A 24,485-nucleotide genomic window follows, 5' to 3' on the forward strand; every position below is an offset into this window, starting at 1 on the left:
TAGTCACTGGAGATCAATCATCTCAGTCCCAGGACATTACTACTTGAGTTCCTCAGGGTAGTGTTCTATGCCCAGCTATCTTCACCTGTTTCATCACTGACCTTCCCTCCATCATAGAGTCAGAAGAGGGGATGTCTGTGGATGATTGCACAACGTTCAGCATCATTTACAACTCCTGAGATACTGAAGCACTCTTATGGCCATATACACCAAGACCTGGATAATATTCAGACTTGGTCTGATAAGTGGCAAGTAACATTTGCACCTCACAAGTGCCAAGCAATGACCGTTTCAACAAGGGAGAATCTAACCATCTCCCATTGACATTCAATGGCATTACCATCACCAGAAACCCCACTATCAATATCCTGTGGGTACCGAAAGCTTGTCTGCCATCTAAAATCAAAATCAGGAATGCAATGGAATACTCTCCACTTGCCTATAAAAGTTCAGTTCCAACAACACTCAAGAAGCTTGACTCCATCCAGAACAAAGCAGCTTGCTTGCCTGATTGACACCCCATCCACAAATATTCAGTCTCTCCTTCATTGACACACAGTAGCAGCTGTGTGTATCATCTACATGATGCACTGTAGCAACTCACCAAGGCGTCTTCAACAGCACCTTCCAAACCCTAGAAGGACAAGGGCAACAGATGCATGGTTTGCCACCACCTGCAAATTACCCTCCAAATAATGCACCATCTAGATTTGGAACTGTATCCGCATTCCTTCACGGCTACTGGGTCGAAATCCTGGAACTCCTTTCATAACAGCACTGTAGGTGTTCCTATGACACCTGTACTGCAGCGGTTCCAGAATGCAGCTCACCACCACCTTCTCAAAGACAATTAGGAATGGACAATAAATGTTGGCCAAGCCAGAAAAGCCCACATCCCATGAATAAATAATTTTTAAAAAAACAAAATGTGGCCCACATCTTTACAAGGACACTTTTTTATTTATTTTGATAACAGGCTTCTTTGATGGCATCTTAAAGTTCATTGGTGTTTCATCCACATTTTCAATGCAGGCCATTCAATGCACGCACTCCTCTCTTTCGGATGTAAAAGCTTTGGGATTTGATAGTTTTATCAGGTTCAAGTGGCAGACAATGTGAAATTTTTGTTTTCTGATGAAATACCAAATCATATCTTTTCATGAACCTACCCAGCGGTGATGTTGAATTCTGGAGTGCCATCTTTCTTTGCTTCTCTGAGGGAGTAGAGTAGGATGGCTCTGCAAGTGATAATGTGATCATTAACCACGTCTGCCACTCTTTTCTCTTTTGAACAGTATATTTGTTATTCTTTCTCCCATGCATAGATCATGTGGTACCCATTAGTCTTGTTTATCTGGCCTGGAGATTGCCACTAGGATTGGTGGAGGGGAGATCTAAAGGCTACCGCATATGACTTTTAAATTAATGAACTGTAATCATTACTGATAAGTAATTAATAATTATGACACCATTTGATCCCTGAAAATCTATGGTCAACATGAGGTATCTGGAAAAATTATGTTTTTTAGACCAAAGGTCATGAGTTGATGTTTGAGTCCATAAACATGATTATATATGACCTAAGATTCCAAAAACCACAGATGGTTAATCAATTTAGATTCATTGGTTTGGAATGGAATGTTGCTGAAAAAGCAGGAGGATTCTGTTGTTCTCGACAAAGTATGCCATGACATTTTTAATAACCTCTTGAACTTAAGGAATTTGACTTAATACCTCATCCAAAGCATAGCATCTCTGACAATGCAGCACCCTCTCAGTACTTCGCTGGAGTAACAGCCTAGGATATATACTCGAAACCCAATGTGGGATATCATTACCTTTGTATAGGTGCCAGCTTGTATCAACCAGACCACACTGACCTCCCTTGCTTGAGAAAAGGATGGAAGTCACATACCAAGAGTGGTTCTTGGCTGACTTTGTCCATTTTCCATTGGTTTGTTACTGAAGCCTGGGTTACTTGCTGCCCTCTGTAAGAGAATGCTGAATGATGTGAGGATGGTTGAAGAGAGGCACAGAAAATTAATGTTAAAAGGGAAAATTGACATTGGAGTATGCCATGCATCAAGCCATTTAAGGTGTTAAATGTGTTGCTGGAAACAAATTTGGCTTTGAAATCAATGTGCATTCGCATTCAGTGAAGTACTAAAGACCATGAAGAGCAGAGTACAAGTATTTAATTTATGATATCCAAGCATTTAAAGATTTGTATTACCTGTCCACTATTTTGTATTGTTAAGGGACCAATAAGTGTTTCATTTTTATTTTTAAAAGTATACAATATTTGTTTTCAGTTTCTCAATTTGGGCAAACATTGGGCAGAAAAGTGTTTTTGCTCCCTAACTAAACAATTGGCTGTGCTTTGACTAGTCGGTCTTGGAGGTTGTCCCAATCTCCATTGCTGGATGATTCTAAACTGAATCATTGCAATCACTCTCCATAACTGGGGACTATTATCAAGTAAAGGGGTTTAGGCAGAGCACTACAGAATGGTGGGAGCAAAATGGTTGCAAGTTTTGCCACTAATTAGTATGATGGACAGAGAGAGCAATGCATGGTAGACCAGAGTTGGAACCGCAGTTGGTGCAATGAGAAACATTGGACCATAACTTCTGGCTCCTGTGCGTTGCATTGGGGGGATAACCCAAAGGTGCGTGTGGAAATCCCCCTTTGGAAATCCTTAGGGTCTACTTGGCAATTGTCCAGAAGGGCTAACTTCCCCTGAACAATTGTATTGGGCTGGGAACCATCTGATTTGAATCTCCAAGTTTGGATGGATCTGCCAGTTTTACATTGCAAATTACTCTGAAAGTTAGAAGGAAAAAAGGATTTCAAACTTCAGAGTACTGTATTAAAGACCCTGACCAAGGCCTCCAGAGAACACCCCCCCACCCCTGGCATTCTCCACCCCTCTACCAATAGCAATTCCTGAACCCGGCTATTCCCTTACCTAAGCTAACCATTGCACTCCTCTGACCCAGCCCCCTTCAATCCAAACAACACCCCCACCCACCCCACATCCCATTTACTACTTAGAAACTTAACTTCTCAATTCTTAATTTCAATGGGACCTTTAAACTTACCTGCTTTGTGCTAGTTAGCACTGTAAAAAAGGCGGGGGTGTTCCTCTTCGCTTCGCTCCTTTTGCAGCTGGAGCCGGAAGCATGATTCATTTCTTCAGTCTCGCCCAGCCTGCGTCAGGAAGGCTGGGTGAGACGGGCATTCTCCTTTTCAAATGCAGGTAAGTCACTACAGAACAGTAATCATTGCTGATTGCCACTCCAAGGAAGTTACGGGCCGTTATATATACACGCTTACATGCTATATGGTACAACCATACTTACTAGATAATAGTAGTAAACCAGCCCACCAATATCTCTTTCTCTGTGGCTTCACCACTGATGCCTGCCTAGGTAAAGACCTGAGATTCACCTGAGGAACGAGCAGTGTTCCGAAAGCTCATGATTCCAAATAAACCTTTGGACTTTAACCTGGTGTTATGAGACTTCTTCCTAGGTAGAGGCCATGTAATCTTAATGCCTTTGTTATTGCTACTTGACAACTAGTATGTTTATCCATTATCTGGTTTGAGCAAGAGTGTAAAAACATTCATATAAGTAGCAAACATATATCTTATCAAAAACAATTATAAAACTAAATTCCTGATTCGTTACTGAGATGAAATTTTAACTTGTGAGCAAATGTATACCTTCGTTTGGTTGAACTAACAATTTCAATAAAATGGTCAGTGCTTTAGGAGGCCGTTCCAGATCAAAAACTCATTTATTTATATCTCTGCTCAGCAGTGTGTTGTAGCGCATTGTGGCTTAAAACATCATCATATTCTTCAGACTAAAGATTAGTAACCTTTACTTTTGCAATATACTTAGTAACCTTTTATGCAAAGACAAAGCATAGTTTACTAGACCAGCAAATTCCATTAAATTGCTTAAGTAAGCTGCATGTTCCCTCTTTGTGCTCTGATTAATCTTTTACATTCTACAAATTTATTTGCCTGGGTATTGTTGTGGAATAGGCAGCAAAAGTGTAAATTGGATTTCTAATGGCATATTGAGTTCATAATTATTGCTGAGTAGCCTCACTGGTCCTGAAAAATTAATATATTTATGGAATGTCAAATTTCTCCATTATAAATTCCACATTTTTAAGATTTTTTAAAGCTTATGATACCTTGGCTTCATCCTTAATCTCATGCATATTTCCCAATCATCCACTTTGTTCTCATAAAATGTAATTAAAAGTAGAGAATAATTAGTGCATTTTACTTTTGGTTTGCTATTTGTGAGAACACTTTCCCTACTTGATAATATCACTGTTATTGAATGCCTGCAGATCGCCTTGATTTGCCACCAGATTGCAGCTGACATTGAAAAAGGGGACTTTCTGTAACAGAGGACAGTAGATCTTTCTAGACAGCTTTCTTCAATGTGAATGGCAAGCGCCCTTGTTATATTGCTAACCCACAAAATCCAACTTATCTGAGTATGCACGAAGGCTTCTCAAACATTTTTATGTAGAAGGCCCTCTGATCTGGTTATTACTAAGTAAAATGATGTGTTTATTAAGATAAATACTTGATTGCACTGCAAGCTAATAGTATCTCTGGGTCTGAGTGCTATTAAATATAAATAGTTGCATTCAACCAATCTTTTCACACAGCAGATACCACTGAATTTTGTGCTGCTTGCAGGACATATTGTTGGCATTTACTGAAAATGCTGGACTTTACAAAACAGTTGTGCTTTAAAATATGTCCTTTAGCTTGAGGTAAAATCGGGACGTCTAGTGGCACCTCAGCTTGGAGACATGCCTATGTGGTCTGGGTTGCCATGGGGGTGAAACTCAAACAGAAACCTTTTGAAAACCACTGGTAGTTTTCACACCTGACATTAGTAACTCAGAAAGAGGACAGCTGCTTTTTGAGACAAAGGGAGAGACATAACAACTACAACTATGTGGAAAAGAAAAGCAGCCACTGTTTTGAAGGGCAGAGAAGGACTGTTTTGTGTTTTAAACAGAAGTTGGGTGCTTGTGACAGTTATTGCTTTATTTGAAAGGAAGGGAACAGAACCAACAAGGCTTTTGGAGTTTTGAGGCACAAGGAGCCACAGACGTGGCCCCTACTGGTGAAAATCAAAGACTAGCCTGCATGGAACAACTTGTGAAGTAGAGTGGAAGATTTGACCTCGCAAGGCAAGGAGAATTTTGTCTTCCAGAAAGCTAGGAGTAGCTTTGGACTTGTTTATGTAATGCTACACTTCAGTGTAATGCTGCCAGAAGTATGGTGTACAGCAAAAGAGATTGTAAGACATATCTCAATCATGTTAGTTAATGCAGAAGTATCTTTTTGTTTGGTGTATTCATTGCTGTTAATGTTTGATCTACATTATTTTTGTTTGTTCCAGCAAAATTCTTTTTAAAAAAATGAAGTCCTGTTCTTTGGTTATTTCGGTTGGTCATTTGGGAAATTCATCTCTATGATGATTGTAACAGTATTGGATATGATGCCTTTGTGTTTTTTTGGTTATCTACCTGCTCAACAATGCAGTGAGCAGATGAACATCATAGGCAGCTAAAAAGCTGTGAAACATCAGAATAGTTTCAGGTGATCCAGCCAACAGCTTTGTCCCAAGTTGCCATGATCCAACCTTAAGTGAAGGCAGGGAAAAACTTTCTACCTTCACTGAAGGTTGGTATTGCTAATTAAGGTAAAATATTGTGCAATTTATAGTTAAGTAGAAGGTTAATCTTTAAAAAGGGGATAAACATCTGTTCTAATTCATATTGAGCAAAATTTTAACAGATCTATCAACAGTATTGTTTTAAGGGGATATAGAGGCCAGTAAATTTGTATTCCTTCCTCGTGGTGTTTGCATGACTCATTTTTATTCATAGATGCTAATAAGACACTCCTCGTGTTCCCAGTCCTTGAAGCTCTTACTTGGAATTCATCCCAGTTCTTTGGGAAATAATAAACTCATTCTAGAGAGGAGAAGAAAAAAAGCACTTAAACCAGTGCTTCCATTATTTTCCAATGTGATCCCATTTTAACACTTGACAATTAACTTGATACCAACAAAAACAAAACAGCAATAATGCCACATAATAACATTCAGTAGTGTACAGTTAAGTTTGAATATATAATAATCAACATCTAATGCATATAAATATGAAAACCTGTATTTTAATTTACATTGCACAAATGTTATTATTTAATGTATTTAAGTATGTTTCATTCAAGCTCTCCATATTTTCCAGTGACAGAAGACTTGATAAAGGCTCTCTCTTCCTGATTCCTGGCCCAAGATGGCCACACATGTGCCCTGCTGCGCTTAAATACTCTGCTGAATTTGGCCCCTATAAAAATGGCAGCCATTAACCAGGATCAATCACTGGAGTAAGCTCCACAACTGCTGCCTGCTTGGCACAGACATAGGGCCAGTAGCTTCATTTTTATGGTTTGAGGCCACACTGGGTGTTTTTGCAGCCTCCTTACAGTTTTGAAGGATGGAGAATCCATGATCCCATCCACAGTTTCTACACCCCCTCCTTCCCCACGGCCCACAATTTGGGAAGCGCTGATTTAAAGGCGTTGCAAACAGTTTTGTGGGGGTTAAGAGATTAATTGTACTCAAATATAAAGGTTAAGCATATGGAGGCACCATCAGCTTGTACAACATCTTTGACACACCCGTGCAGTTTGCCACATATGAGGCACATTGATGCTGTTGTCCATTGTGCTCATAATCCTGAGTGGGTCATCTGATGGAAGACTCCACAGGGAGAGAAGGGTAAGTGGAATGGTTGTTTGGGAACCTCTGACTTGGACAATAGGGGACAAGACAAGGTATTGTCTGAGGCACAAAGAGACGGACTGGCCAGGAAGGAGAGTCACGAGTACAACTTTGATTTGATTTTGATTTGATTTTTAATGTGATTTATTATTGCCACATGTATTAACATACAGTGAAAGGTATTGTTTCTTGCGTGCTATACAGACAAAACATACCTTTCATAGAGAAGAAAACGAGAGCATGCAGAATGTAGTGTTACAGTTAAAGCGAGGGTGTAGAGAAAGATCAACTTAATGCAAAGTAAATCCATTCAAAAGTCTGACAGCAGCAAGGAAGAAGCTGTTCTTGAGTCAGTTGGTACATGACCTCAGACTTCTGTAACTTTTCCCCAACGGAAGAAGGTGGCAGAGAGTATGTCCATGGTGCATGGGACCCCTTAATTATGCTGGCTACTTTGCTGAGGTAGAGGAAAACGTAGACAGAGTCAATGGATGGGGGGCTGGTTTGCATGATGGATTGGGTTACATTCACGACCTTCTGTAGTTCCTTGCGGTCTTGGGGAAATTAGGAGACATACCAAGCTGTGATACAACCAGAAAGAATGCTTTCTATGGTGCATCTGTAAAAATTGGTGAGAGTCATAGCTGACATGCCAAATTTCCTTAGTCTTCTGAGAAAGTAGAGCGTAGGTGGGCTTTCTTAACTATAGTGTCGGCATGGGGGGACCAGGACAGGTTGTTGATGATCTGAGCACCGAAAAACTTGAAGCTCTCGACCCTTTCCACTTTGTCCCCATTGATGTAGACAAGACCATGTTCTCCTTTATGCTTCCTGAAGTCGATGACTTTGTTTTGTTGGCAATGAAGGAGAGATGATTTTTGCTGCATCAGTTCACCAGATTCTCTGTCTCATTCCTGTACTCTGTCTCGTCATTGTTTGAGTTCCGACCCATTACGGTGGTGTCGTCAGCAAACTTGAAAATCGAATTGGAGGGGAATTTGTCCGCACAGTTATAGGTGTATAAGGCGTATAGTAGGGGTTGAGAACACGGCCTTGTGGGGCACCGATATTGAAGATGATTGTGGAGGAGGTTTTGTTGCCTATGCTTACTGATTGCGGTCTGTGAGTTGGGAAGTTCAGGATCCAGTCGCAGAGGGAGGTGCCGAGGCCCAGCCACGGAGTTTGAAGATGCATTTCGTGGGAATAATAGTGTTGAAGGCTGAGTTGTAGTCAATGAATTGGAGTCTGACATAGGTGTGCTTGTTATCTAGGTGTTCCAGGGTTGAGTGCAGGGCCAGGGGAATGGCGTCTGCTGTGGAGCTGTTGCGGCGGTAGGCAAACTGGATCCAGGTAGTCCGGGAGGCTGGAATTGATTTGCGCCATAATTAACTTTTCGAAGCACTTCATAATGATGAATATCAGAGCCACCGGCCGACAGTCATTAAGGTGCACTGTTTGGCTTTTCTTAGGTATTGGGATGGTGGTTGTCTTCGTGATGCAGATAGGGACCTCACATTGTTGTAAAGAGAGGTTGAAGATGTCCGTGAATACCTCCGCCACCTGATCCGCGCAGGATCTGAGTGCACGTCTGGGTACCCCATCTGGGCCAGTTGCTTTCCATGGGTTGACCTTCAACAGCTGCAATGGTATTCCCAGATACAGGTTCATCCAGGGCTTTCAGGGTGGAGGGCGTGCTCTTGCTGACTTGTTGCTCAAAACGGACATAGAATGCACTGAGCTCATCAGGGAGGGGTGCATTGGAGCTGGCGATTTTACATGCCTTCATCTTGTAGCCTGTTTTATCTTGCCGACCTTGCCGTAGTTGGCGGGTGTTGGTGGGCTAGCCCGGGACTCTGGATTGGTCCAGTACTGTCTTTTGGCATCTTTGATGGACTGCCTTAGATTATATCTGGCTTCCTTGTATAGGTCAGTGTCGACTGACTTGAATGCCTCAGACCTGGACTTCAGCAAGCAGTGGATATCCCTGTTCATCCGTGGTTTACAGTTGGGGAAGGTACGGATTTGCTTCTTTGGCACGCAGTCTCCTACATACTTACTAATGAAGTCAGTTACTGTAGTAACTTTGCATAACCAGAGGAAATGCATCGGAAGTCTAAATTTTCTTTCGGTTTTAAGGACACTGAGCAAACTTAAGTTTAAGGTACCAAAAGGCATATTCCATGCAGATTCACACAGGATGACCTTAGCGCAGCACAGAATTTTTGAATTTCCGGTGGTTCCTAGAAGTGGAAAATCAGTGCTGCTTCTCGTGCACAGTACAGAACTTCTTAAATGTTGTTTTGGATTTTGTACTGCTCGCAGGACTTATTGTTGGTATCGTACATAATGTTACTCTGCAGCATGCTGTATGACTAACATAGCTGTGACTTCTGGAATTTGATAACTGTGAAGGAATGGAATATTTTTTGAAACATAAAGTTAAGGATGATTGATCCTGTGTAGGGACAAGTAGAGGCAGACAAAATGAAAAAGGAAAAATAATCTTCCATGCTTGGATGCGAGATTCATGCTTTCTGGCCTGTCAGCAATTGACAATCATATTGTGATGTTTGTGTTGAATTTGTTGCTCAAGGTAGCATAAAATCAAGTAAACTAAACAGTTTGGAGGTCAGGCATGCTACCCTTGGAAAATAAACCACAAGATCATTTCAAATGAAAGCTCTTTTAACTGAGGAGGGATGAAGATAATTGAAGAAGTTTGATGGCTGTCTTGTGGTAAAGTTTTGATAAGAATCTGCAAACTCTTGAGAGGAGTGCAGCATGGCCTTTGATTAACTTTGACTTACTTTACCAGGGTGTTGTCTGGTTTGGAGGGTATTAGCTGTGAGGAGAGATTGAACAAACTTGGTTTGTTTCCACTTGAACGTCAGAGACCTGATAGAAGTTTGCAAAATTATAAGGGGCATGGATAGAATGGATAGTCGGTGTTTCTCTCCCAGAGGAGAAATGTCAGTTACTAGAGGGCATACGTTTCGGGTAGAAGGGAAAAGTTTAAAGGATTTATTTGATTTATTATTCTCACGTGTTGGGATCCAGTGAAAATTATTGTTTCTTGCGCGTTATACAGACGAAACATACCATTCATGAGTACGTAGGGGAAAAGGAAAGGATACGGTACAGAATATAGTGTTCCAGTTACAGACTTAAAGATCAGCTTATTGTTTGATATGTCCATTCAAAAATCTGATGTGAGAGGCAAGTTTTTTACACAGGGGATGGTGAGTGCCTGAAATGCGCTGCCATAGAAGGTGGTAGAAACATACACAATAGCAGTGTTTAAGAGGCACCTTAACAGATGCATGAATAGGCAGGAAGTAGAGGTCTACAGACTGCATAGAGACAGAGGTCTTTAGTTTAGAAAGGCAGCATGTGTTGGCATGGGTTTGGTGGGCTGAAGGGCCTCTTCCTGTGCTGTAGTGTTCTTTGTTCTAAATCTGAATTTGATTTCAATGTCAATTCCATAACCAGTGCTTCTACTGGGTAGCTGAAATATTTCAAATGCTCAATGAACTCAATGCTTCTTTGAAAGGTAGGAACCATAATATTGGGAGCATGGACAGAAAAGTACAAAGTTTTACCAAAAACATTCAGCAGGAAATAGCTTGATTCTGTAAAACGATGTAACTGCCTTCCCAACGCTTTTTTTTGTTATTATGGGAACTGAAAAGTGTCTGTCCTGGAAGTTTAAAATGCAATTCTAGGGTATTTGTCTCAGCTTTGCATGAAATACAGTGAATGAGAGAGGCAGATGAATTGTCATATTTTGCCTGGTTTTGAATTTCATTCTTGTAGCAAAAGCTAAGAATCCTGTGAATGTAAAAGAGAATTTTATCAATGTTGATGACTCTGTTTTGAGTACCAATTTTAATAGTCATGACTCATCAGTTACATTGTCAATTGAAAGAGTTCCCCTGAGTTGTCCCAAAGATCCACTGAAATACCTGCTCACTTTGCCTCAACACATCTCGGTGAAACAAAGTTTTTTCTTCGCTTATTTATATCGAAAAGCAAATATAGAAGCAGCTTGAGTGTCGAGATTGATTTGTGTTTTTAAACCCCTTCCAAAATAAATAATGCCGGGTTCCACAAATTGTGCACTGGAATAGGCTCATCCAACTCACTGTGATAAGGGTGAATCATGGTGTTCTTTTATGTTCAAGTTTATTCAGTTGTATACTACCAGTACTGTACTATTTATGTTACTTTCTGTCTTAAGCAATATGCTATACTAGTTGAAAAAGTATAATCCCGTTTGTTCTGTGTAAAAATACAGAGATGAAATAGACTATTGGCAGTAGCGCAAATCAGTAGCATTGATTTCATTGGAAATTCTTGATGCAAAACAGGCTGCCACTGATAGTCCACTGTGGTATGGTATGGTGCAAAAGTCCATCTTTCGTTCGTGTGATTCGTGGACCAGGTGATACTAGTCAACCATCTATTTATTGACCTGCACACTGAATTCTAGTACCTGAGGTATACTGCAGAGTAAACAGGAGTTTGGACCGTCTATTGGTTTGGGCAATCAGTATTTTGTTACTTCAGGTCTTAGATCTTAAAATCAATGATGCTTTAATTTACCATAAAACTAAACTGGCTCTATGGAGCATTGACTTCCTCAAAACTTTTTAAAACTCTGTGGCACACGTATGCTGAAATGCTGTAAGAAAACTGGTGAGGATACGAGTTTTAACGTTGTTCCAGTTATAGCTCAGAACCCTGCCTTTCTTTTAAAATAATCTTTAAAATACTACCTGTGTGTGTGGTGAAGCCAGATGCAATCAGGGTTTTTGTAAGATTGTTAAGGTCAGTCATGGGTTATTGATATTCTAGGTATTTTAAATTGTTTCGGGGCTTTGTGTATTTCAGTATCTACTTATTGTTACATAACAAGCTTGCAGACTAATACTTGAAGTATGACAGACAGGAAATATACTCTGGATATAACATTTTTATCTTTGTAGATCCTGCATTGAGTTGCACATGGTGAATATTGTAACAAGCAAACTGTGGGAAGTGTTACAGGACGTAAGTGTGCCACTATATTACTAGGAGTCTCATCTGGTGTTGCGCACTGTGTAGTCTGCAGTTTGAAGTTGGGTTAAAGGATAGGGATAATTGAACCCAAATGTGCAGATCTTAATCAACAGTTTAAGTTATATCTTTTTTTAAAATTTCCATTCTAACTCTTATGTTTACATTTTAATGGAGATCTAAAGAAGGCATTAAAGCTGGTGGAACATCCAAGCTCCTGCTAACACCCCACAAAGCCCTTTTCGAGTTGTTTTCTCTTTGCGCTCTTAAGTGGCTTCTGCCACCTTCAGTCTTTTGATTTCCTGACTCTGGAGGTTTAGAAATGCCTGCTGCTTCTTTGGAAGATTCAGCCTTAACAAGGAACGCCCCTCATTGTTTGGCCACAAATGCAGAAGGCTTTTCACCCCTTCGGAAACTTCATGGCGAGGGCATCAATAGAGTTAAGTGGTGGAAGTAAGCTGCATGAGAGCAAACCACATCAGATGACAAAGACTGCTTACCAAAGCTGGGACATGCAGCATAATAAGCACCACCAACTGAGAAACAAGGCCCAAGCAGGCAACTTTGGATGGATTTTGATATTAATGTGGCTTTGAATTCCTGTTCGAGTGTTGTTTTTTTTTAAAGGAATTGACAATTTCTTTTTACATTCGTGTGTATCTCTTTTTCTTAATGAGTGTAAATGGATCCGCCGGGTAGTGTTGCTAACAGCTACTAAGTATGTTATTTAAATAGTTGTGAGTAATTATTTAATTTAGAAATGCTTTTATCAAAAAGAAAGTGATGGTGTTGCAGTTGATATTTAATCATCATGTTGCTTGATACAAAACCATTTGCACTCACTCCTTGTAGCTTGTGGTTCTCATTCAATCTCTGCTTCAAAAATTTGGAAACCCTGACTTACAGGAGCATGCGAGTTACGTACAACGACCACTTAAAAGCATTTATAATACATTGTGTGCTACCTGGTATAATTCTTCTGTCCTTGTAAAACAACATATCCTTCAACAAGTCTCAGAGATGCACATATATACATCAACATTCAAAAGTCTACTTATATGATGCTCTTAGTTCATCATCTTAATTTGCTCCCACCCGTGCCATGTCCTGTGACTAACCTATAGTCATTGTAAAATTAAAAATAGATTTTCCACACAGACCTAACCCAAGTTTAGAATAAAATGTATAATTATGTGGCAGAGTTTGTGCAGTGCAACAATTTAAGGTGACCACTGTTATTCTTTATGAGACCTTAGTGCGAACACTCTGCCATGCAAGTGCCTTATGCTGTTACTTATTTCTGTTAATTTCCAGGTGCGTGATGATTCCGGTAACAGAGCTACGATATTTTGCTGACACCCAGCCTGCCTACCGCATCTTGAAGCCATGGTGGGACGTGTTTACGGACTACATTTCCATCGTAATGCTTATGATAGCAGTGTTTGGTGGCACGCTGCAGGTCACACAAGACAAAATGATTTGTTTGCCCTGCAAGTGGATTACGAATGATAAGTGTGATGAAAAAGGGGCGCCAACCACTGAATACCCAAATGCATCTCTCCCACCATCTTCTGTCTTTCCCCTGTTTTCCAGTGAACCCACAGGTATCCAGTATGACTTGGACCGGCACCAGTATAATTATGTAGATGCAGTATGCTATGAGAATGAACTTCACTGGTTTGCAAAATATTTTCCATACCTTGTACTCCTGCATACGCTGGTGTTCTTAGTATGTAGCAATTTCTGGTTCAAATATCCTCGGACCAGCTCAAAGCTGGAACACTTTGTATCCATCCTTCTGAAATGTTTTGATTCACCATGGACGACGCGGGCGCTATCTGAAACCGTGGTGGAGGAAAGTGACCCAAAGCAGTCGTTTGTTAAAATGAATGGCTCAATGGCAAAGAAATCCTCCTCAGTGAGCGAGGATGTAGAGGCCAGTGTACCCATGCTGCAAAGGACAAAATCTCGCATTGAGCAGGGAATAGTCGATCGCTCAGAGACAGGCGTATTGGATAAGAAGGAGGGAGAGCAAGCTAAAGCCCTGTTTGAAAAGGTGAAGAAATTCCGAACCCATGTAGAGGAAGGGGATATAGTTTACCAGCTCTACATGAGACAGACTATTATCAAAGTAATCAAATTTGCCCTTATTATTAGCTACTCACTTTATTATGTTGATGATATAAAGTTTGATGTATCCTGTGTTGTGAATATTCAGAAGCTCACAGGGTATCGTGTGTTTCAGTGCGCTCATCCATTAGCTACACTGTTCAAGATCCTTGCATCCTTTTACATTAGTTTGGTGATTGTTTATGGACTCATTTGTATGTACACACTCTGGTGGATGCTGCGCCTTTCTTTGAAAAAGTATTCATTTGAGTCCATTCGAGAGGAGAGCAGCTACAGTGATATTCCTGACGTCAAGAATGATTTTGCTTTCATGTTGCATCTGATTGATCAGTACGATCCGTTGTACTCGAAACGTTTTGCCGTCTTTCTGTCCGAGGTCAGTGAGAACAAACTACGGCAGCTCAACCTGAATAATGAGTGGACTCTAGAGAAACTCCGGCAGAGGATCATGAAAAACTCTCAGGACAAACTGGAACTCCACCTTTTCATGCTGAGTGGAATCCCAGACACCATCTTTGACCTGACAGAGCTGGAAGTGCTCAAACTGGAGATGATCTTGGACGTCACCATTCCTCCGATCATTGCCCAACTTGCCAACCTCAAAGAACTCTGGTTGTACCATACTCCGGCCAAGATTGAGGCACCGGCTCTTGCCTTCTTACGAGAGCACCTGAAGTCACTACATATCAAGTTTACAGATATCAAAGAGATCCCTCTATGGATCTACAGCCTGAAGAATCTTGAAGAGCTTCATCTAACTGGGAACCTGAGTGCAGAGAACAATCGCTACATTGTGATTGATGGATTGCGAGAACTCAAATGCCTCAAAGTCTTGAGGTTGAAGAGCAACCTAACAAAATTGCCACAGGTTGTCACGGATGTTGGGGTCCATCTACAGAAATTGTCCATCAACAATGAGGGCACCAAACTTATGGTCCTCAATAGCTTAAAGAAGATGGTTAATCTGACAGAATTGGAGTTGATCCGTTGTGATCTAGAACGAATCCCACACTCCATTTTCAGTCTCCATAACTTGCAGGAGATTGATCTCAAAGACAACAACTTGAAGACAATCGAGGAAATTATCAGCTTCCAGCACTTGCGGCGCCTAGTCTGCCTTAAACTGTGGTATAACCACATTGCCTATATCCCTATTCAGATTGGCACTTTGACCAACATGGAAAGGCTCTATCTGAACCGGAACAAAATTGAAAAGATTCCTGCTCAGCTTTTCTATTGCCGCAAGTTGCGGTACTTAGATTTGAGTCATAACAACCTAACCTCCATACCACAGGACATTGGATTCCTTCAGAATCTGCAGTATTTTGCTGTCACTGCGAACAGGGTGAGTGTGCACATTCAATTCTTAATAAATCTATGTGGACTATTCATCTACTTTACACCTATTTTGTCTCTTTCCAAGTAAATATTGGGAAATCTGAAGGCACGTCTTTGACCACATTCCTAGTTTCATTTCCTCCACCCTTCTACCTGACAACAGTGAGACTAATTCAATCTTTTTGCAACCCTGGTGTCACATTTGATCTAAAATGAACTTTCAACTTTTTTCCAATTCACCACCAAGTTTGCGTAATTCTGCTTCTATAATATTGCCCGACTTCACCCCATCTCAAATTATCTACTGATGAAACCATAATTCATGCCTTCGTTAGCTCTGGACTTGATTATTCAAACAGGCTCCTGGCTGGTCTCCCACGTTCTACCCTCTGCACCATCGAAAACACTGCTGCCTGCATCTTGATTCTCACCAGGTTCCATTCATCTATGCTCACCGTGTGCTTGCTGATCCACATTACCTACCTCCTAGTCAAGCAACACCCCAGTTTTTAAAATTGTCCAGTTTTTTTTCAAATTCCTCCATGGCACTCCTCCCTATCTCTGGAATCTCATCCAGCCCTACAACTCTCAAATACCCACACTCTTCTAAATCTGAGCATCTCTTGAGCATCTTGGTTTTAACTGCTTCATATTTGGTAGCTGTCTTTAGCTAACTGGGCCCCTTACATTGCAAATCTTTTCCTAATCTCTTCGCCTCTCTTGTTTTCTTTCTTCCTTTAAGACAGTACTTAAAACCTACTCATTTGACCAAGCCTTTGGTCAACTTCCCTAACCATCCTAATGTGGCTGGTTGTATAGTATTACTTTTTAATAACCTGTGAAGAGTCTTGTTTATTATGTTAAAGATGCCATATAATAGTAAGTTGTTCTGTCCATTGTCAATGCTGCATTTTGATCAAACATCTCCATAGACTTCATTAATATTACTGTATACTTGGCCCATGTATGAATCCTTTAGGATGAGATTAACGAACTGTCAGGGTAACTTAACTGGTATATGTGCTAGAATTTTACTGCCTTGCCTGCCCAAGGTTCATAAGATCCCACCTGGGGCCAACGGAGAATGCCATTCTGTGAGACTACCCACCCCGATTCAGGGGCAGACATGCCAGTAAAATTCTGGTAATGATCTTTGAAGCCTTGACTCTAATTTTGACATCTGACTTTTTGGTTATTTTGTTTTAACTTTCCAATTTCTGTGGTTTATTTTGTATAATAAGAACTCCACAACACCAGGTTAAAGTCCAACAGGTTTATTTGGTAGCACAAGCTTTCAGAGCGCTGCTCTTCATAGGTATGTGGGAGTTCTGTTCACAAACAGGGCATGTTATGTATGCTCTGTAAGGAACAGGGGATATTACATATTATGCTCTGTTTGTGAACAGAACTCCCACTTACCTGATGAAGGAGCAGCGTTCTGAAAGCTAGTGGCTTGTGCTACCAAATAAACCTGTTGGACTTTAACCTGATGTGAGACTTTTTACTGTGTTTACCCCAGTCCAACGCCAGCATCTCCACATCTTGTTTATTTTTTACCCATTTATCTTTAAATTTACAAGACTGAATGCGCACAAAATGTTGAAGTTTTGTAGGTGTCTCCTCAAAGGTATCCATTGCATATTTTCACTACAGTTCTTCAATCCTTGAAACAATGGCTGCTAGATCTTTGCTTGATTACTGTACATCAATAATTACATTGATTGAGATTAGCCTCAAATTTAACAAAGATATTGGCCTTTTAATTTTAACTTAACTTTATTGTCACAAGTAGGCTTACATTAACACTGCAATGAAGTTATTGTGAAAATCCCTTAGTCACCACACTCCGGCGCCTGTCCGGATGCACTGAGGGAAAATTTAGCACGGCCAGTGCATCTAACCAGCACACCTTTTGGACTGTGGGAGGAAACTGGAGCACTCGGCGGAAACCATGCAAACTTGGGGAGAATGTGCAGACTCCACACATACAAAGACCCAAGCCGGGAATTGATGTTGGGTCCCTGGCGCTGGGAGGCAGCAGTGCTAACACTGTGCCACCTGTGATACGCGACTGTGCACGTAGAATCGTAGAATCATACAGTGCAGAAGAGGCCTTTTGGCCCATCAAGTCTGCACCGATACTTGAGAAACATGTGACCTCTCACCTAATCTCATTTACCAACACTTGGCCCATAGCTTTGAGTGTTATGTAAAGTCGATTTTGTTTTTCATTTATTTTTATTTGCTTTTACTTTCCGAATCAATTTAGTTAACATTTCAATACATCGTTTCAAACCTTCTCATAGAATGAATGTTAGGAAGCAGCAAAAAGCTGATCCTGCTGCAGCCTCTTGCTACCAGAAAGATTGAAGCAGACTAAAGATAAAGTTTATTTATTAGTTACAAGTAAGGCTTACATTAATACTGCAATGAAGTTACTGTGAAAATCCCTTAGTCGCCACACTGTGCCTGTTCAGGTCAATGCACCTAACTTGCACATCTTTCAGACAATACCTGAAGTAGAAATAACTACCTCCAAAATTTTTTTCTCAGGTTTGCATTTTCATAAATGAAAACTCAGTGAAAATCACACTATTGACTAGCTGTGTTGGAGAATGTGTTTAAGACAGAGATGAGAATTTTCTCCTCTCAGAGGGTAGTGAATTTGTGAAATTCTTGACCGCAGACGGCTGTAGAGACTGGGGCATGAAGTATATTCAAGGCTGAGTTAGACAGATTTTTAATCAGTAAGGAAATCAAAGATTATGGGGACAAGGTGGGAAAGTGATTTTGAGGATTATCAGATCAATCGTGACCTCATTGAATGGTAAAGCAGACTCCATGGGCCGAATGGCCTACTTCTGCTCCTACTTCTGAGGTGTTGTCCAAATGGAACTAATATCACTTTCCTCTGATTTTATTCATATTTTGTGTATCCATACAGTTCAGGCATCAAACATAGATTAAAAATGGGAAATGCCCAGACTGAGGGGCTGAAGTGTATATATTTTAACGCAAGGAGTGTAGTGAATAAGGTAGATGAGCTTAGGGCGTGGATTGCTGCTTGGGATTGTGATGTGGTGGCCATTACGGAGACTTGGATGTCTCAGGGACAGGACTGGGTACTTCAGGTGCCAGGTTTCAGATGCTTCAGGAAGGACAGGGAGGATGGCAGAAGAGGTGGTGGAGTGGCACTGTTGATCAGGGACAGTGTCATGGCTGCAGAGAAAGAGGATGCCGTGGAGGGACTATCTACAGAGTCTCTGTGGGTGGAAGTTACGAACAGCAAAGGGTCGAAAACTTTGCTGGGTGTATTCTATAGGCCACCCAATAGTGACAGGGAAGTTGAAGTGCAGATAGGGAAACAGATTCTGGAGAGATGTATTAATAACAGAGTTGTCGTGATGGGAGACTTCAATTTCCCAAACATCGACTGGAATATCCCTAGGGTAAGGGGTTTGGGTGGGGAGGAGTTTGTTAGGTGTGTTCAGGAAGGTTTCCTGACACAGTATGTGGTTAAGCCTACGAGGGGTGAGGCTGTACTTGACCTGGTACTGGCGAATGAACCAGGGCAGGTGATGGATCTCTCGGTAGGAGAGCATCTTGGGAATGGTGACCATAATTCTATCTCCTTCACAATTGCATTGGAACGAGATAGGATCAGGCAGGCTAGGAAGGTGTTTGTCTGGAGTAAGGGGAGATACGAAGAAGTCAGGAAGTTACTTGGACAAATAAACTGGAAGGAGGCGTTCTTAGGGAAAAGTACCGAAGGAAGGTGGCGGATATTCAAGGAATGTTTGTCTGGAGCTCTGCATGACAACGTTCCGATGAGACAAGGGGGTTTTGGTAGGTCGCGGGAACCGTGGCGCATGAAGGCTGTGTTGAACCTAGTCAGGAGGAAAGGGAAGGTGTACAAAAGGTTCAGGGAACTAGGAGAGGTTAAGGATCTTGAGGAGTATAAGGACTGTAGAAAGAAGCTTAAAAGGGAAATTAGGAGAGCCAGAAGGGGTCATGAGAAGACCTTGGCGGGTAAGATTAAGGAGAATCCCAAGGCCTTCTATAAATATGTGAAAGGTAAAAGGATGAGAAGAGAAGGGACAGGACCTATAAAAGGTGAAGGGGGAAAGGTCTGTGTGGAACCAGAAGAAATGGCAGAGGTGCTTAATGAGTACTTTGCCTCAGTATTCACGGTGGAAGCTGATCTGGGAGATTTTGCTACGGATTTGCAGCAGATGGAAAAGATTGAGTTTGTGGATATTAAGGTGGAGGATGTGTTAGAACTTTTGAATTCTATCAAGATAGATAAGTCGCCGAGACCAGATGGGATGTACCCCAGGATACTGTGGGAGGCGAGGGAAGTGATTGCAGAGCCCCTGGCGATGATCTTTGCGTCGTCAATGGAGACGGGAGAGGTTCCGGAAGATTGGAGGATTGCGGATGTAGTCCCTATTTTCAAGAAAGAGAACAGAGATAGCCCGGGAAATTACCGACCGGTGAGTCTGACCTCAGTGGTTGGTAAGCTGATGGAGAGGCTTCTGAGGGACAAGATTTACGAGCATCTGGAGAGGTTTGACATGATCAGGAATAGTCAGCATGGATTTGTCAAGGGCAGGTCGTGCCTTACAAGCCTAGTTGAGTTCTTCGATAATGTGACTGAACACATTGACAAAGGAAGTGCCGTGGACGTGGTGTACATGGACTTCAGCAAGGCGTTTGATAAGGTCCCCCATGCAAGACTTCTTGAGAAGGTGAGAGGGCATGGGATCCAAGGGCCTTTGGCCTTGTGGATCCAGAACTGGCTTGCCTGCAGAAGGCAGTGGTTGTGGATGGGTCTTTTTCTGAATGGAGGTCAGTCACCAGTGGAGTGCCCCAGGGATCTGTTCTAGGACCCTTGCTGTTTGTCATTTTCATAAATGACCTGGATGAGGAAGTGGAGGGATGGGTAAGTAAGTTCGCTGATGACAGGAAGGTCGGTGGTGTTGTGGATGGTCTGGAAGGACGGTCTGAAAAGTTGCAGCAGGACATAAATAGGATGCAGGACTGGGCGGAGAAGTGGCAGATGGACTTCAACGCGGATAAATGCGTAGTCGTCCATTTTGGCAGAACCAACGGGATTAACGAGTACACTATCAAGGGCAGGAGTCTTAGTAGTGTTGAAGAGCAGAAGGATCTTGGGGTCCAGGTCCACAGGACTCTTAAATCAGCCTCGCAGGTGGAAGAGGTGGTCAAGAAGGCGTATGGTGTACTGGCCTTCATTAATCGAGGGATTGAGTTTAGGAGTCGGGAGGTAATGCTGCAACTTTATAAGACCCTTGTCAGGCCTCATTTGGAGTACTGTGCGCAGTTCTGGTCGCCTCACTATAGGAAAGACATAGAAGCTATTGAAAGGGTACAGAGGAGATTTACAAGGATGTTGCCTGGACTGGGAGGCATGCCTTATGAAGTTAGGTTGAGGGAGCTGGGTCTCTTTTCCCTGGAGAGACGAAGGTTGAGAGGCGACCTGATAGAAGTTTATAAAATGTTGAGAGGAATAGATAGGGTGGATTCTCAGAGGCTATTTCCCCGGGTTGAAATGGTCGCTACGAGAGGACACAGATTTAAGGTGCGGGGAGGAAAGTACAGAAGTGATGTTAGGGGTAAGTTTTTCACTCAGAGGGTGGTGAGTGAATGGAATCGGCTGCCGTCAGTGGTGGTGGAGGCGAACTCGCTGGGGTCTTTTAAAAGACTTCTGGATGAGTATATGGGGTTTTATGGGATTGGGGGTTATAGATAGGTGTATAGATTGGTAGGTGTTGATGTGATCGGCGCAACTCGTGGGCCGAAGGGCCTGTTTGTGCTGTAGTGTTCTATGTTCTAAAAATAACAAGTGATTTGCTGGAGGACTCTTCATGAAGAAGTACATTTTTTAGTCTCTTTGAAATTTAATTGCATGTCTTCTGTTCTATCACCATTGTGAAAAAATTACTTACCACAAATTTATAATATGAGATAAAACTTAGAGAGTTGACAGACATATATATAATATTCCTCGAATAAGCAAGCTTTTATATTTAAAACATGCTTAATAAATGACTATCTAAATAGTTAGCACTGTTGCCTCATAGAGCCAAGGATCCGGGTTCGATTCCCAGTTTGGGTCACTGTCTATGTGGAGTTTGCACGTTCTCCCCATGTCTGCATGGGTTTCCACTGGGTGCTGTGGTTTCCTTCCACAATCCACTATGTGCAGGTCAGGTGAATTGGCCATGCTAAATTCTCCCTCAGTATACCCAAACAGGCGTCTGTGTGTGTGAGTGTGGCGACGAGGGGATTTTCACAGTAACTTCATTGCATTATGAATGTAAGCCTACTTGTGACAAATAAGCAACTGTAGCAGTTAAAATATCTAACGTTTTTGTTTCCTTTCTTCAATCTACCCTGCCCCCGACTCTCCCATCTTGCAGATTGAAACCCTGCCACCTGAACTTTTCCAGTGTCGTAAGCTCCGGACTCTAAACTTAGGGAATAACTGCCTGCTATCACTGCCGTCACGGGTTGGTGAGCTGACAAGTTTAACACAACTGGAGCTTCGTGGAAACAGACTAGAGTGTCTCCCCGTGGAGCTGGGAGAATGTCGGCTACTGAAACGAAGTGGCCTCGTGGTGGAGGACGATCTCTTCAATACACTCCCATCGGAGGTCAAGGAGCAACTGTGGCGAGCAGACAAGGAACAAGCCTGAATTTTATTTATATTGTAAGGGAAAATAAAAAATCTATCTTGCCAAGTTTTCAGCAGATCTTGAAATCTGCTGTCCTGGAATGGTTGATCAGATCTCCTGTTCTGTTGTTTATAGAATGGAAATGCACCTGGTTTTCTGTTCCTGGAACTGGTGCTCTCCAAGCGGAACGGAGCGATGAACAGAATGGAATGCCTGCCAGTAACTAAAAGAATCACTTAAAGGAATAGCTGGTTTAAATATCTTAACACAGTTAGTATTTCTGCTTCAATGAATCACACAAAAAGCTAATACCATGACATGTCAACAGACTGATATTGCCAATGCCTTGTTATTTATTAATTAAGCTGGTACTGTATTAGGGACCGGCACTGTATCTGCTCCAAAGGGGCTGTACAATCTTTGCATGAAACAACCGATATTTTTTAGAAAAATAAATCCCTTTTTGATCATCTTAGGCCAAAAAATAATGCTAGTTTCTCATCAAGCTGATCTTCTTTTATTTAGCATGATGATTGAACTGAACTCCAAGATTTGACATCCTTTTTGTCATTCCCTTCCAAATAGAGCAAGACACTACATAATACTCAGTTTGGTCCATTGAGGAGAGGATGGGGAATGTCCATAGCAACCTGATTTGCAGATGTAGGCAGTATTCTGAGAGGAGTGAGTATTGAGCTTTGCGGACTGTTTGGACAGTTTTTTTTAATAAAACCGTTAAAAACTAAAGGATAGTTGTTTTTTAAAAGTTCAATTTAATTACGTCGTTTGGGACGCTTTCTTCCTTTTGCAAATATAAAGCTGTAAGGAAAGAAAACCCAACTGTTCTTCAAAAGTATTTTGAATTACAGTGTTGAAGATGAAGTACCCACGTGAGAAATGTTTCTCCACACATATTTAAGGGGAGAGGCAAAACCATTTCAAGCTTTCACCATAAATCATTTAACTTGGTGGATAGATGCAGCATGTGTCACAGGTTCAGTACCTAATTTGCGCTGAGTTAGCTACCTAGGAAAGGGAGGAGAACAATCAGCATTTTGGGGCGGAGGCCCTTGTTGGAAATGCACCTGTGTGATCCCTGGTTAAGCATGGAATTAGGTTCAGTTGGGATGTCTCTGCTATGATTGTCTTGTAAGAAGTCTCACAACACCGGGTTAAAGTTCAACAGGTTTATTTGGTAGCAAAACGCCACTAGCCCTGAAAGCTAGTGGTGTTTTGCTACCAAATAAACCTGTTGGACTTTAACCTGGTCTTGTGAGACTTCTTACTGTGTTTACCCCAGTCTAACGCCGGCATCTCCACATCATGATTGTTTTGGTTCAGAGAGGAAGAACAGGTATTTAAAGATAATATGCAAAGCATTATACCCTAGCACTTGGAGGGTGGAAAATAAAATGGAAAAAAAAATCACTTAAAGGTTAATTTTTAAATATTTTTCTGTATAAAATATTCCTCCCATCCATAGTGTACTGTACAATTTATGTTCTGCACACTCTACAGTGGTTAACCTTTGTAACAGTACTGTCAATGAATCTGCATGCTGCACTGCGGCTGTTGCTGCTGGAAATTGCCCATGCTATTTGATTTTCTAGTTTCTCACCAGTTCCACCGTTTAATCCCTAGATCATGTTATGTTTTGTTTTCTTTGCCACTTCTCTTCTAACCTGCTTCTGTGTTTTGAGTGTTCTGGTCTTGCTGCCATATTTTTGTTTAGATCAAAACACTGAAGCCACCAGGTGAATTGCTGGTTTTCCTGCTGCGTATCTGTCGCCTGTCACATCTTTGCTTCTCTCTACACTCTGTTCTCATCCCTCCTGAAACAGAACCATGAAATGACATGTAGAACAAATAGGCAATTTGAAAAAGATCAACAAAAGATGAAAGTGAGAGTGAGAAGAGGGCAGAAGGAGTATTGAGAAGCAAGAAGCAACATCAAAGACAAATTGGAGGGAAGAAAATAATTTTCCTTCTGGAATTTCACAAAAGGCAGTCAGTGCATGAGAATACGATAGCAGTTTGGGTGAGACCCATGGTAAACTCCTTTAAATGCTGATTAGTCATTTGTGCTCTTCCAGTATTTTTTGTTTCTGTTGTAAACATTCACACGTTTTCCTTCTGTCCAATTCATTTGACTATATCAGTACTATGCTGGCTGGTACATTGGTAATACATGGAATTTTAAGTGTGCTATATACCATAATGGGGAGGAGGAATGGCATTTGGAGAGATGGGTGACTTTGCATTAGGTAAGTAGGTTCAAACTTGACTCAGATTGATGGGACCAAAGGGTCTCTGCTAACTCTATGGACAGTCTCTTGTGGACATGGGCCATCTGCATAAAATTATAATTAATTGGGTACTAATTGGCAATGCCACACACACAAGCATGAATTGGAAAAATTGCCACACTTTT

At 41.5% G+C, this 24,485-nt stretch overlaps 2 protein-coding genes across 7 annotated transcripts in view; one reads left to right on the forward strand and one right to left on the reverse strand.

Annotated features, from left to right (window-relative positions):
- Positions 1–23,230, forward strand: part of lrrc8aa (leucine rich repeat containing 8 VRAC subunit Aa) — a 59,409-nt gene extending 36,179 nt beyond the window's left edge. For 4 of the 6 annotated variants that reach the window (XM_080211947.1, XM_080211949.1, XM_080211946.1 and 1 more), the window contains 2 exons: positions 13,203–15,363; positions 21,800–23,230. In XM_080211947.1, the coding sequence (XP_080068073.1) occupies positions 13,210–15,363; positions 21,800–22,075 (2,430 nt within the window). In that variant the 5' untranslated portion in view covers positions 13,203–13,209 and the 3' untranslated portion in view covers positions 22,076–23,230. Of the gene's footprint in view, positions 1–11,663; positions 11,883–13,202; positions 15,364–21,799 lie in introns of those variants that run through there. The other 2 variants (XM_080211948.1, XM_080211951.1) reach the window with 2 other exon arrangements.
- The window catches only part of LOC145358184 (kynurenine--oxoglutarate transaminase 1-like), a 247,401-nt gene that overhangs the window by 65,625 nt on the left and 157,291 nt on the right, over positions 1–24,485 (reverse strand). The window lies entirely within an intron of this gene.

This window comes from Carcharhinus amblyrhynchos, chromosome 25 (genome assembly GCF_965287045.1).
Source record: "Carcharhinus amblyrhynchos chromosome 25, sCarAmb.v2.hapA, whole genome shotgun sequence".
NCBI classification, from domain to species: domain Eukaryota; kingdom Metazoa; phylum Chordata; class Chondrichthyes; order Carcharhiniformes; family Carcharhinidae; genus Carcharhinus; species Carcharhinus amblyrhynchos.